The sequence below is a fragment of the Tripterygium wilfordii genome, chromosome 18 (assembly GCF_013401445.1).
Source record: "Tripterygium wilfordii isolate XIE 37 chromosome 18, ASM1340144v1, whole genome shotgun sequence".
Lineage (NCBI taxonomy): Eukaryota > Viridiplantae > Streptophyta > Magnoliopsida > Celastrales > Celastraceae > Tripterygium > Tripterygium wilfordii.
The window spans coordinates 8,697,275-8,709,877 of NC_052249.1; the positions used below are offsets into that span (position 1 = coordinate 8,697,275).

General features: G+C 38.0%; 1 protein-coding gene across 3 annotated transcripts; it reads left to right on the forward strand.

The window, feature by feature from the left end:
• Nucleotides 1–362: 362 nt before the first annotated feature.
• On the forward strand, nucleotides 363–8,097 carry LOC119984727 (DNA polymerase kappa). 3 transcript variants are annotated; one of them, XM_038828811.1, is made up of 15 exons: nucleotides 363–542; nucleotides 668–840; nucleotides 1,703–1,876; nucleotides 1,972–2,095; nucleotides 2,184–2,284; nucleotides 2,374–2,460; nucleotides 3,498–3,593; nucleotides 3,737–3,857; nucleotides 4,576–4,704; nucleotides 4,797–4,805; nucleotides 4,989–5,080; nucleotides 5,223–5,334; nucleotides 5,679–6,013; nucleotides 6,166–6,500; nucleotides 7,828–8,097. In XM_038828811.1, the coding sequence occupies exons 1-15, from the start codon at nucleotides 461–463 to the stop codon at nucleotides 7,946–7,948; spliced, it is 2,091 nt and encodes a 696-aa protein (XP_038684739.1). In that variant the 5' UTR covers nucleotides 363–460; the 3' UTR covers nucleotides 7,949–8,097. The 3 variants fall into 3 exon arrangements, with proteins under 3 accessions (XP_038684739.1, XP_038684740.1, XP_038684741.1); XM_038828812.1 differs by lacking the exon at nucleotides 4,797–4,805; XM_038828813.1 differs by lacking the exon at nucleotides 363–542 and having other exon boundaries at nucleotides 703–840; nucleotides 1,687–1,876.
• The last annotated feature ends 4,506 nt before the right edge of the window (nucleotides 8,098–12,603 follow it).

Here is a 12,603-nt window from a genome sequence, read left to right on the forward strand (position 1 = left end):
ACATAAACATGTAAATTTACATAAACATGTGGCATGCCTATGTGACTTCTTTAATAAAGTTCGTTTTTTTTTAATTTATGTTGTATGCCTATTTGGCTTGCCACCTAGATTATATAAGTTATCTATGTTGCATGCCTATCTGGCTTGCCACCTAGATTATATAAGTTATCTATGTTGCATGCCTATCTGACTTGCCACCTAGATTATAGAAGTTTATGGATGAGAAAATTATGAATCTATATAATTATATAATTTTGGTACATTAACTTGGACTAAATGAGTAAATCTGTAAATGTAAAGAAATCAGTGAGGTGGGCCTCAAGCCCTTCTTGGCCCACGAAAGATCTCATTTTGCTTTGGGCGCACTGCACTCGTCTACTTACAGCCCTCTCTGTCCCAGACCTTCCCTCAGTCTTCTCGAGCAAGCAAGCAAGAGAGAGCAGCGAAAGTCAAGTCGGAGATGCAAAAATGCGAGACACCGAATGGCAACGACCCAAAGCCATGGCAATCTTACCACACCGTTTACACCAACGCCAAAGCAGGTAACCCGAATTTTAATCAATCACAAACTATTGATTTACGTTAATTAGGTATATTATCGATCTAATTATCGGTAATCTGAAATAATTCGACGTGTTTTGATGCCTTGTGAGTTGTGACCGAGCAGGAATGGACGGAGTCGACAAGGAGAAAGTGCAAAGAATAGTGTACGAGATGAGCAAAGGATCCAAGTACTTTGAGAATGAGGAGCGCAAGGAGGCCTATGTCAAGCAGAAGATAGAGCACATGCGTGCTCGGATTGCCAAGCTCACAGCTTCAGATATATCCCATTTTCAGACGGTACAATTTTTAATGCAAACGAGAACAATATTTAGTTATTTAGTTTGTAGCCCTAGTTATAGGTCATAATTTGTAATTATAGACCACTTAGTTTAAAAGTTGAAACTTGAAAGTGTATACCTAAATCTGCAATTTCTTTTGCCTATTTCTGTGAAAGTCTGATAAATTGCCTTATTCAGATGTATCCTTTGAAGAAATGCTGCAATGGTGGTTGAAGGGTCAATGTCTGTAATCTTTATGGAACTATGGATTGATGAAAAAGTCTTAAAATAATTTTTAATGTCTTAATAATACATTTAAAAGAAAAAAGGACTTTGTTTCAGTAGTATAAAATAATTGTAGAAATAGTATTATGCTTTAACTCTTGCTAAATTGTTCTTCATTCCTAATCAGAATGTCTGTTGTCACTGACTTCTGCCTGAGGCAATCGGCATAACTGTTACCGCCAGGATACACCTTACTTTGAATGCTGGCTTTATTTCAAAAAAAGATGTGCTGATAAATTCTTTTTCCTCAAACTCATCATTCAGTTAAAGCTATTATTGTTCTATTGGGTATTCTATGCAGCAGAAACTTTTATAGTCTAGATTAAGCTTTTCTTGCAAAAGGAATTGAATTGGCTGCAACCTGCAAGTCATCATGAACCTCAGGATTTTATACACCTTTTTATGTTTTCTTTGTCAATAGAGTCTTCAACTTTCTCATTTTCCCCTTTACAAGTCAGGTAAAACTAAAGATAATTGATAATTCTATTTGGTAATTTTTCTTTATGCTGTGGATGACATGATGCTTCTGTTGCAAATATTTTTTGAATCTTTTTCGAAGCTTATGTCTTGTAAATTGTAGTCTATCATATTCACAGGTTGCAGATAAAAGAATCTTAGAGTTAGAAGCAACACGTGATCTTTCAAGGATTTGGCTACATGTTGATATGGATGCTTTTTATGCTGCTGTTGAAACATTAAGTAACTCGTCATTGAAGGGCAAGCCAGTGGCAGTTGGCAGCATGTCCATGATCTCAACTGCTAATTATGAGGTTTGAATCATTTACCACAAATTTTAAGCATAGTAACTGCATCTCTGCTTCATTAATTGAGTTTTTATTGGTAACATTGATGGACAACTGCGTAGGCTCGGAAATTCGGAGTTCGTGCTGCAATGCCCGGATTCATTGCACGCAAATTATGTCCACAGTTAATTTTTGTTCCTACAGATTTCAAGAAATATACTCATTGCAGCAATTTAACAAGGAATGGTCAGTTGTCTTACTTCTATGGAATATCTCATGATGCAGCTTCTTATCATACGCATTATCTCTGACTTTCATATGTATTCTTTGCTAGTTTTCCAGAACTATGATTCCAACTTCATGGCTACAAGTTTGGATGAAGCATATCTAGATATAACTGAGGTTTGCAAAGAAAGGGGCCTTGGAGGTGGAGAAGTATGTCTTCTTCTTTTCTTCATACAACTTCCTACAGAAAGGGGCTTTGACTGGCCTTTTATTTAATATTTTATTTTGGCTTTGTGAAGATTGCCGAAGAACTAAGAAGCAAGGTTTATGAGGAAACTGGTCTGACTTGTAGTGCCGGGGTGGCACCAAATCGCTTGCTTGCAAAGGTAAGGGTTTTTAAATTTTTTTTTTTCTATAATTGAAACATTAAACTTTCAATATTATCATATGTGCTCCGGTGCATATGGCTGTTAATGATTCATCCGAAGAAAACCGTTGCTTTTAGTCTTTCACATGTTTTTCTCATTCACTCAGTTCTTTCATTATATGGTCAGCATATTTTAGTGTTATCTCTTCTCTCTTGCTTTTACTATTTTATCATTTACTATAGAGTATAGAAAGGCAAATCTGGTTTCCGTTTCCAAAAGAAGTCGTAAAAGGGATAATAATGTCCTCACATTGAAAACAAGATTTCAAAACTAGATAAACAACAGTCAATAGAGGACAATTTGATTAATAGCTGATTACTTTGGTGGTATTATTGCATATCAGAAAAATATAAGATTTTTTGAATGAAAGGAATTGGTCTGCCGGCATTGTGGAGCATAAGACTGGGAACATTAGGATAAATTGTTTACAAAGCACACAATGCCAGCTATTCGGTTAAGAACTTGAAGTGGTTAAGTGTCATTTGTGTAAAGCAAGGTCAACAAATTACATGATTGAGTTTTCATGATGGTTCTTATACTGCAGTCACTTTGAGGTTAGAGGTGATAATTTAGTTGTCAAGGCTTTACCGATACATCCAAATAGCTGCTTACCTTCATTGCCAACTCATGCTTTTAGCCACACTATGGAATCAAAGATACTCGGGCTAATGGGATTCAGAATTGAAATACCTTGTTTTTATTCTCTTCCATCAGATTATCTGATTATCAATTATTTAGCAGCATTTTCCAAGCGATTGATGTTCTCCCTAGCCTTATCTCTTTTGACTACTGAACATTAGTCAAAATGATAGATCTAGGTTGTTCCTGGAACCCATGTTAATACACTTTCCTCTTTCTTGTCTATGTTTGTCGGTGTTTTTTATGGACATGCTTGGGTGAGTGTTTGTGTTGTATATTTATGTTCTTCATTATTTAGTTACATAATTACTCGTCCATTTGAATTTTTAATATATATTTTCTTACATATAACACAGGTTTGCTCAGATATTAATAAGCCAAATGGACAGTTTGTTTTACCAAATGACCGATTGGCAGTTTTGACATTTATATCCTCACTTCCGATACGAAAGGTATATCATTTCGTGATTTTTTGGATGATGAAGCGTGCATTATGTCTCTAGGTGTGCTCTCTCTAAATTTATTTAGGATGTGCATATGATTTTGGTATCGAAAATGGGTTCCAATTGGATTCAAGCATTCCTTCTCTCTACAGATTGGAGGCATTGGTAAGGTCACTGAAAGTATTTTGCGGGATGCTGTTGGAATAAATACATGTGAACAGATGGTGCAAAAGGGAAGATTACTTTGTGCCTTATTTTCTCGTCCCTCAGCAGGTTAGAACATGTCTAAATTTATCGATATCGCATGACATTATTTTTAAAGGAAAATTTATTGGTTAGATTGTCTCTTTGCTGTAAAGGCCCTTGTCTTCTACTTGATTAGAGCTTCATTCTCAATTTAAGAGGTACAGCTTTATGAACTTTGTTTCATCTTCAAACAAGAAGCATTCTCTGCCTCGCGTACAACTCAATATAATGATAAGGCTCTATGCATAAAGCCACACATATGAATATGCCTACATATTCATTTATACATGCACACACAAAGAGAAAGTTAATTGAGTTTGCTTCGTTGTCTTTATTTGCCTCTTCCTCAGTCTGTCTGTCCAAGAGCGAGAATAGTTTTTGGAGGCTCATTTTGATATTGTTCTTTAATGGTTGCATATGGTTAGCAGAAATAGCAGCTAAAGAAGCTTATTATCCTGATGTCCATTTTAGTTATTTGTTTGTATTTTTTGAGATATGCTATTATTGAGTCTTCTTGACTTTAAACTTTTCTAAGTACTAAAATAGTTTTAAAAAAAGCTGAGCACATAATTAATGCATGTCTGGTTTGTGCATAGTGTTTCACTCAACATGAGGTGAATGAATTTTCTCTGATTAGAACAATGCAGGCTCCTTCAACATAGCAAGATGGATTTAACATCCTCGCATACCAAGTAAAAGCTGTGGTATTTTTATGAGGTCCTGATTCCGATGTAATTTGCTGCAGATTTTTTCCTCTGTGTGGGGCTGGGGCTCGGGAAGACAGGTACCCCTCAAATCAACTTTCGGAAAAGTATCAGTACTGAGAGAACATTCTCAGCGACGGAAGATGAGGCACTACTTTATCAAAAATTAGGCAAGTGGTCCTGTACCTTTCGATCTTTTTTTTCCCCAAAAAAAACAACATTTCTATATGCTTTACCTCATATCTGGTTTATCAAATTTCAGACTTGTTAGGTATTGTTCTGTGCTCAATGTGTCTTCATATCTCATAATTTACCGTGAGTCCGTGATCCTTCTGGTCAATGCTTGATCGTTTGAACTTGGGAGATTATTTGTGAGATGATAGCTGCATAAGTAGTCTACAAAGTTAAATGAACATTTTTCTACTAGTAAGACCTTTTAGGTATATGTTTGCAGCTGATATCTCAGAGATGCTATCTGCTGACATGCAAAAGGAGGGTCTTTGCGGTCGAACTTTGACTCTTAAGTTGAAAACTGCATCTTTTGAGGTACCTTTTGATTTTTCGACACCAATTTTGTTGTTGTTGGCAATCATATTTCATTTTGCTCTAATTTATTCAATAATAGATTACAATCCTTTAATTATTGTGTACTCAGTCACCACTAAGTAGTTATTTTCTTCTCTAACAGGTTCGTACCAGAGCCATGACTTTGCAAAATAATATTTCCTCCGCTGCTGATATCTTGAAATATGCTTCAAAGCTGCTGAAGGCTGAACTTCCCGTATCCTTAAGACTGATAGGTAAGATCTCATTTTAGATACCCTCTTAGCATAAAAAATAAACAACTCCTGTGCACAAGGCTACTGCAGTGGGCGGGCTTGGGGCAAGGCTATTGCAGTGGGTGGGCTCGGGGAGGACAGGCAGGACGTACACAACGTATCCCAACATAATATATGGATAGATTGTTTCTAGGAATTGAACCCATGACCTCTTGGTTGGACAAAGTAACATGTATTCATGTTTAATTAAATGCATTCTTTTGTTGGAAACGTTTAGGTTGGAGAGGAAACTTCAACCATTGCTTTAACTTACTTTCTTTCCATTACTTATGGTATGACAAAACTTTTATGCTGTCCTCTGTCAGGCTTGCGGTTGTCTCAATTCAATGAAGACAAGCTTGCAGCTCTATCTGATCCTACACAGAAAGCTCTTACTGACTTCATTATATTGGGTGATTCTTCCAGGAAAAATACAAGTGATCCAAGTTCCATGGACTCTGATAATAATGATCATCGTTTTTTGAATGACACAGAAGCTAGTCTTTCTATTAACAGCCATGAAAGATATCCTTATGCATATAGTGATCCAATAGACTGCTGCAATCATCAAGTAGATGTTCATAACGACTGCACTAATAGTGACTATGAAGGGGCAATGGATAAAGCTCATGAGCCTTTGGGTAACACAACTCTTGAGAAGGTGTGGACTAAGCTAAAGATGTTTTGCTTAAATTGATAGAAAGTAAAACTCAGACCTCCTTGTGAAAAAAACATAAATTTCAGATGCAAATGGTGAAAATAATTTCTAGCTTTTCATGTTATTGGTTTGTTCTTACTCTTTTGATTTGCTAGGTAAATACCATGGGTGTGGTAGGGCATGGTTTAGAATTTTATCAGAAAAAAGATTCACAGTTGTTCAAAGGAGAAGATCTTTTGCCGGGGCATGTTGGGAGCAGCAATGGAGACCGAGTGAACAAGAAGGTTGCTTTAAACAATGAGGACACTGCTTCATCTAATCAAGAAGAGGAATTAAATTGGATTGATGACTACATGTGTTCGTTATGTGGCTCTGAACTTCCACCAAGTTTTGTTGAGGAAAGACAAGAGCATTTTGATTTTCATCTTGCTGAGCGGCTTCAGAAGGAGGAATGTACCCCTGACATTAGAACTACCATCTTGAGGCAAAGGTAAGGTAATCCAGATTGTGGTGCTTATCATGTTTGCTTGTCAGCTTCATCTTACTTAATCCTGCATAAAATAGGAGGATCAGGTGCAGTGTAAATGGAGTGATTACGTTTGATTTGATCCTATAGAAGTGTATCTAGGCAGCTAGAGAATTCATTAATCAAAAAAATGGCCTAAAAATTTATGCCCTTTTCAAAATATAGTAGCATGTATGAGTATGGAAAAAGTACACAGTTTATTAGAAAAGTGGTCTAGAGGAAAGGTGTAAAAAAATAGAACTAACTCATAATCAAGAAAGGTCTTATTATTGACATGTTGGGCACAAAGCTCAATCCTAGTATTTGAACACGTTCTTATCAAATAAAATTAAGGCGCACTGTAATGCTTTGTAATCATGACTCTTGATGATGTTCCAAATTTTTTAAAGAATTGTTAACATAGACAAATTAATTTATTCAATAGTGAGAGTGTTGGGTTTGTGTTTGTGACCGTTCAATTAAAATCGGTCAACTCTGTCGAACTTCAAAAGATTCACGATTTACTAACAAAAGGGAGATCTGTTGCCATTTGTTAGTTTTTGTTAGTGGAGCATGCAGGTAGATCATCGCATTCAATCCGAATTTACAGCAAAAAAGACCTCATTTCTATGCCAAATTTATGATAAAATTGACTGAAAATCTATGTGATTCAGTATTTTTAATTTCCCTGGGAAACTTAAGAGACCTTTTAGTTATCTTGCTCTTTTGTTATGTTATGGTTCAGATTTTCCACAGTACAGTATTTCATTCACAGAAAGGATGCGCCTAAAACAGTATAATATGATACTCTATATACGGAATATGTCAACATTCCAATAGAGCGAGTAAATTATTAGGTTTTTGCAAAGAAAATTGTATGTTCTTTACTTATTTTACACAATTTGGTTGGAAAAATGAAAAAAGGGTCAAGTCGTAGGAGGGGGAGTTAATTCAATTTATCATATGTGTTCAAAGAGAGATCATGGAAAGAATCATGGGCGAGGAGAATAGTTGTATCTGCAGTTTGCTCATATTTCTCATGGATTTTTTTTTTTTAATTTGTGAAACAATTGAGTGTTGGGTTCAAGTGAACAGAGCTCTATCCATTTATTGTCCTATTCCTTTCCTTTTTCTCCGTCGGTGCTCCAAGTTCTCTTCAATGGAAGACAAAGTTTATTTAGTAGATCAACTTCTAAAGATTTTCCACAATTATTGCCATGTTTAATCGATGCAACATCATTGCTTAATATTTATTCTTTAAAGTTTAATCTTTGACACAGAATATGCATTTTGTTGGACACTTTTTGTGCAGGTCTGTACAGAACAGCCATGTTACCAGCCAAAGCAAACGTAAGAAACACAAATCGTTGACGAAACAGGGTGGCCATATCCCAATTGATATGTTCTTTGTCAAGAGTAATCAGAATTTTTAGTATTTGATTAGTCATGTAATTTTCATGACGAAGTGTTATTATTTTAAGGGGTTTATGTTTTTCATTTCCAGCCCCCTGTTCCAACTTAATGATGTATCTGCCCTGTAATATAAAGCTGTAACAATAAAATCGAGCTTTGCGTTTCTTAACATGTGTTTATAACTTCTCACAGCTGGTAGAACAGAGCTGGTTGGATTTTGGTCTGTAAATTTTTTGGCAGCCAATCCTTGCAGAACTCGTCGATCTGGTTTGAGAACGAGTACTTTGGCTGGAGAAGAGTATTATCAATGGTTTACTCTTTTTCCCTTGCATTTGAGTTTTTTTTTATGGAAGTAACTAAAATTTTTTACTTTTCAGGTATTTAGATCATCCCATTCTTCCCCTGAATATTTTGGTATATTTCAAAGTGTTAGACGCAAAAAGTTGAAAGCAGGTCTCTCTGTTCTCTGAAAACATTACAGCTAATTATCATTTCTGTCTTCTGACTTTCTAGGTTTTCTTGTTTTTGTCCATAAATTTTCAAACTTACAAAGATATAGTTGTTTTGATAATGTAGACAAAAAATCACAAATTTATACATGAGAATTTGAAAAAAAAAATTATTATAATTGTTTTATTTTTATCTTAATATCAACTAGTGATAAACAAAAATTTTGTGGAACCTTGCTGATGAATTCTTGAACCTAATTGAGTTAACTACCTCACGAAGAAGAAGCAAACTCAGGGTTGAGAATATCTCTCGTTTTTTGTATTGATTTTATATTCCCCGATGCTTACAATATGGGCTCCATAAATAGACATGCAAATTAACTATTAGGATTAATATCCTTTATTCTAGCCAAGACATACGGCTATAAATGCCTAATAATAATTGGTAAGTCAATACTTAAGTCTAGCCTATCATTACTCCTTAATTTAAGCTCTGCTTCATTATTGACGATAGGCCCCATAACTTTCTTGATCTTTCTTCTTTTTACCCGCATTCATAGGCTCCATTAATTCACCTGCATTCATTAATCCCTCCATCTGTGCTGACTCCGGACCCACTAATGCATTTGGTAAAGAGCTGGACTGAGCCTGATTTCCTTTGCTGGAACTAGCAACTTGGGCCTCTTTGATCTTGAGTCTTCTTGCCCGGTTGTAAGCCCTCTTCATTGCCTTGCTTGGGTGCTCATCATTCCTTCCCTCTTGGAGTGAATCCTTGTCCTCAAGGATTAAGTTTGGAAACTGCAGTTTTAACATGAGTAAGTCTTCCCACGTGGACTCTTCCAAAGGTAGAGACTCCCATTGAATTAAAACTTCCCATCTGTAGCGACTCCCCCTTTTGATTCTTCGGTACTCCAGTGCTTTTAGTGGTTGAAGAATGACTTCCCCATCAATACTCATTGGGGGCAGTTGATGTGAGATTAACCCCGAATCTCCTACTCTTCTTTTCAGCTGTGATACATGAAAAACCGGGTGGATGTGTGCCTCGGGTGGTAAGTCAAGTTTATATGCCACGGTCCCAATACGCTTAATGATCTTGTACGGTCCGTAATATCGACTGCTGAGTTTGTATAAGGCTTTCTGAGATAGTGACTTCTGTCTGTGAGGTTGAATTCGCAAATATACAAGATCTCCTGACTCAAAATTTTCCTCTCGTCTCCCTTTATCATGATATAGCTTCATCCGATTATTCGACTTCTCCAAATTTATTTTCAATTCCCGCAAGAGTTCGTCTCGCTCTACTAACTCTCTGTCAACCTCATTGTTAAAAGAACTTCCAGCTTCATAATGAACCAAGGTTGGTGGTGGCCGACCATACAAATATTCAAAAGGCGTCCGTTTGGTTGACGCGTGGTAGGTCGTGTTATACCAATATTCAGCCCAACTAAGGTGATCCTCCCAACGACGAGGATTTTGGTGCATGAATGCCCGTAAATATTGCTCAAGGGATCGATTTGTTACCTCCGTTTGCCCGTCCGTTTGGGGGTGGTATGCCGAGCTCATAGATAGCTGGGAACCTTGTAACTTGAAAATTTCAGTCCAAAAATTGCTAGTGAAGATGCGATCCCTGTCCGTGATGATAGAACGAGGAATACCATGGAGTTTGACTACATTAGAAACAAAAAGATGAGCAACAGTTTTGGCAGTGTAGGGATGTACCATTGCCATGAAGTGAGCATATTTTGTAAGCCGATCTACTACCACTAGAATACCATCATAGCCATTGGATTGCGGTAGTCCTTCGATAAAATCCATGGTGATGTCTTCCCAAACTTTTTCAGGGATAGGCAATGGTTGCAACAGCCCTCCCGGTCGTCTTGCGTCACCTTTGATTCGTTGACAAGTATCACAAGAGCTCACATAGTCCTGAACATATTTTTTTAATCCTGGCCAGTGAAATGCTTGTGTAACTCTTACCCACGTTCTTAAAACTCCAGAATGACCTCCTTCTGCTGACTCATGGAAGTGTTGAAGTATTTTTTTTTTCAACTCTGCATCATTGGGTACCATTGTTCGCCCTTTGTAAGTGACCGTGCCACCTCTGCATCTATAGTCTCCCATAATATGTGGCATGTCTTTCATTTTTTGCAAAATTTCGGCTATGTATGGACATGCACGGGCTGCTTGATTAATTTCCTCCCATATAGAATTAATTGGCCCCGTTATGGCCTATAGGTCCGCCACTTCAGTTCTGCGTGAAAGTGCATCTGCCACTAAATTGATCCTCCCCGGGTGATAGTGAATCTCAAAATCGAACCCAAGGAGTTTTGCCACGAATCGTTGCTGCTCAGGGGTGCCGACTCTTTGTCCAATGAGGTGCTTCAGTGGTTGTTGATCCGTAAAGATCTTGAGCCGTTTTCCCATCAAATAAGGTCTCCATAATCGTACCGCCTCTATTATCGCCAGCATCTCTTTAGCATAGACCGACCAACCCTTCTTCTTGGGACCCAAAGCCTTGCTAAGATAGGCTAAAGGCCTTCCCTTTTGGACCAGCACGGCTCCAATCCCGGTGTCACAAGCATCAGTATATACTTCAAATTCTCCTTGGAAATCTGGCATTGCTAGTACTGGTGTTCTGGTCATAGCTTCTTTCAAGAGGTTGAATGCCTCCATTTCACGAGTGGACCAATGAAATCCTCCCTTTTTTAACATGTCAGTGAGGGGTTTGGCAATGATGCCATAGTGCTCAACAAATTTTCGATAATACCCCGTCAACCCGAGGAATCCCCGTAAAGCCGCCACATTTCTTGGAAGAGGCCATGACTGCATTGCTTCTATCTTCCTTTGGTCCACCTTAACCCCTTCACGAGAAATAATATGCCCCAAGTACTCCAATTCCGCTTGTGCGAATACACATTTGGAAGGTTTAATATAGAACCTGTGAGACACTAAGATTTTCAACACTACCCGCAGGTGTGATATATGGTTATCCCAGTCATTAGAGTAAACAAGAATATCATCAAAAAATACTAGAACGAATTTTCGCAAGTATGCTTGGAAGATGGAGTTCATAGCATACTGAAATGTTGAGGGTGCATTGCATAGGCCGAAAGGCATTACCAGATATTCAAAGTGGCCGTTATGAGTGCGAAAAGCCGTCTTGTGAATGTCTCCTTTTTGGATACGAATTTGGTGGTATCCTGCTCGTAAACCCAATTTGGAGAAATATTGTGCTCCATTAAGTTCATCTAGCATGTCATCCACGGTTGGTATGGGAAATTTGTCTTTCACCGTGGATTCATTGAGTGCTCTGTAGTCGTTGCAAAATCTCCATGATCCGTCTTTCTTCTTGACTAGCAATACCGGTGACGAGAACGGGCTATTGCTAGGACGAATCAACCCACTGTGGAGCATTTCTTTCACTTGCTTCTCAATCTCATTTTTTTGGAAATGAGCGTAACGATAAGGCGCCACGTTAATCGGTTTCGACTCATCCTTCAGTGGAATTCGGTGATCATACAAACGTTGAGGAGGTAAAGACCTGGGTTCTTCCAAAATCTCCTTAAATTCTACCAAAATGTCTTGAATCTCCTTTGGATAATCGGGCACGGTTTGCTGTTGAGAGTCCTCAGAAGGTACTATTTCTTGGATAACAAAACAGTGACTACCCTTTCACCATTCTCGTTCCAGTGATACAGCCTCCACTGGTTTACTTTCTTCTGGAATTTGGGCACTCAGCTTCACCCATCCATCCCCCCATAAAAACTCCATGGTCATGTTTTTGTAGTCTGACACCACTCTACCCAGTTCTTCTAACCACTGCACCCCGAGGACCACATCAAGTCCTACCAAAGGTAGTAGAAAAAGATCCACCTTCATATGGATGTCTTGTATACGTAGCCCCGCCTTTTTACAAATTTCTTTGCACTGTAGACTTTCTCCGTTGGCCACACGTACCTCGAATGGGTCTATGGGTTGGACTTCCAACTTCAATAATTTTGCCACCTTGCAATTGATAAAGTTGTGAGAAGAGCCATTATCGACTAGGACTGTCACTGATTTGTCACGTATCTGAGCTTTTAATCTCATGGTTCGGGGACCTTTCACTCCTGCAAGAGCATGAACTGAGATTTGTGGATCTTCGGGTCCTTCCTCCTTCGGTGCCTCAACCTCCGTCTCGTCGTCAACGGATTCCTCTCTTTCCATCATGGGTTCAATCAAGAAAGCCT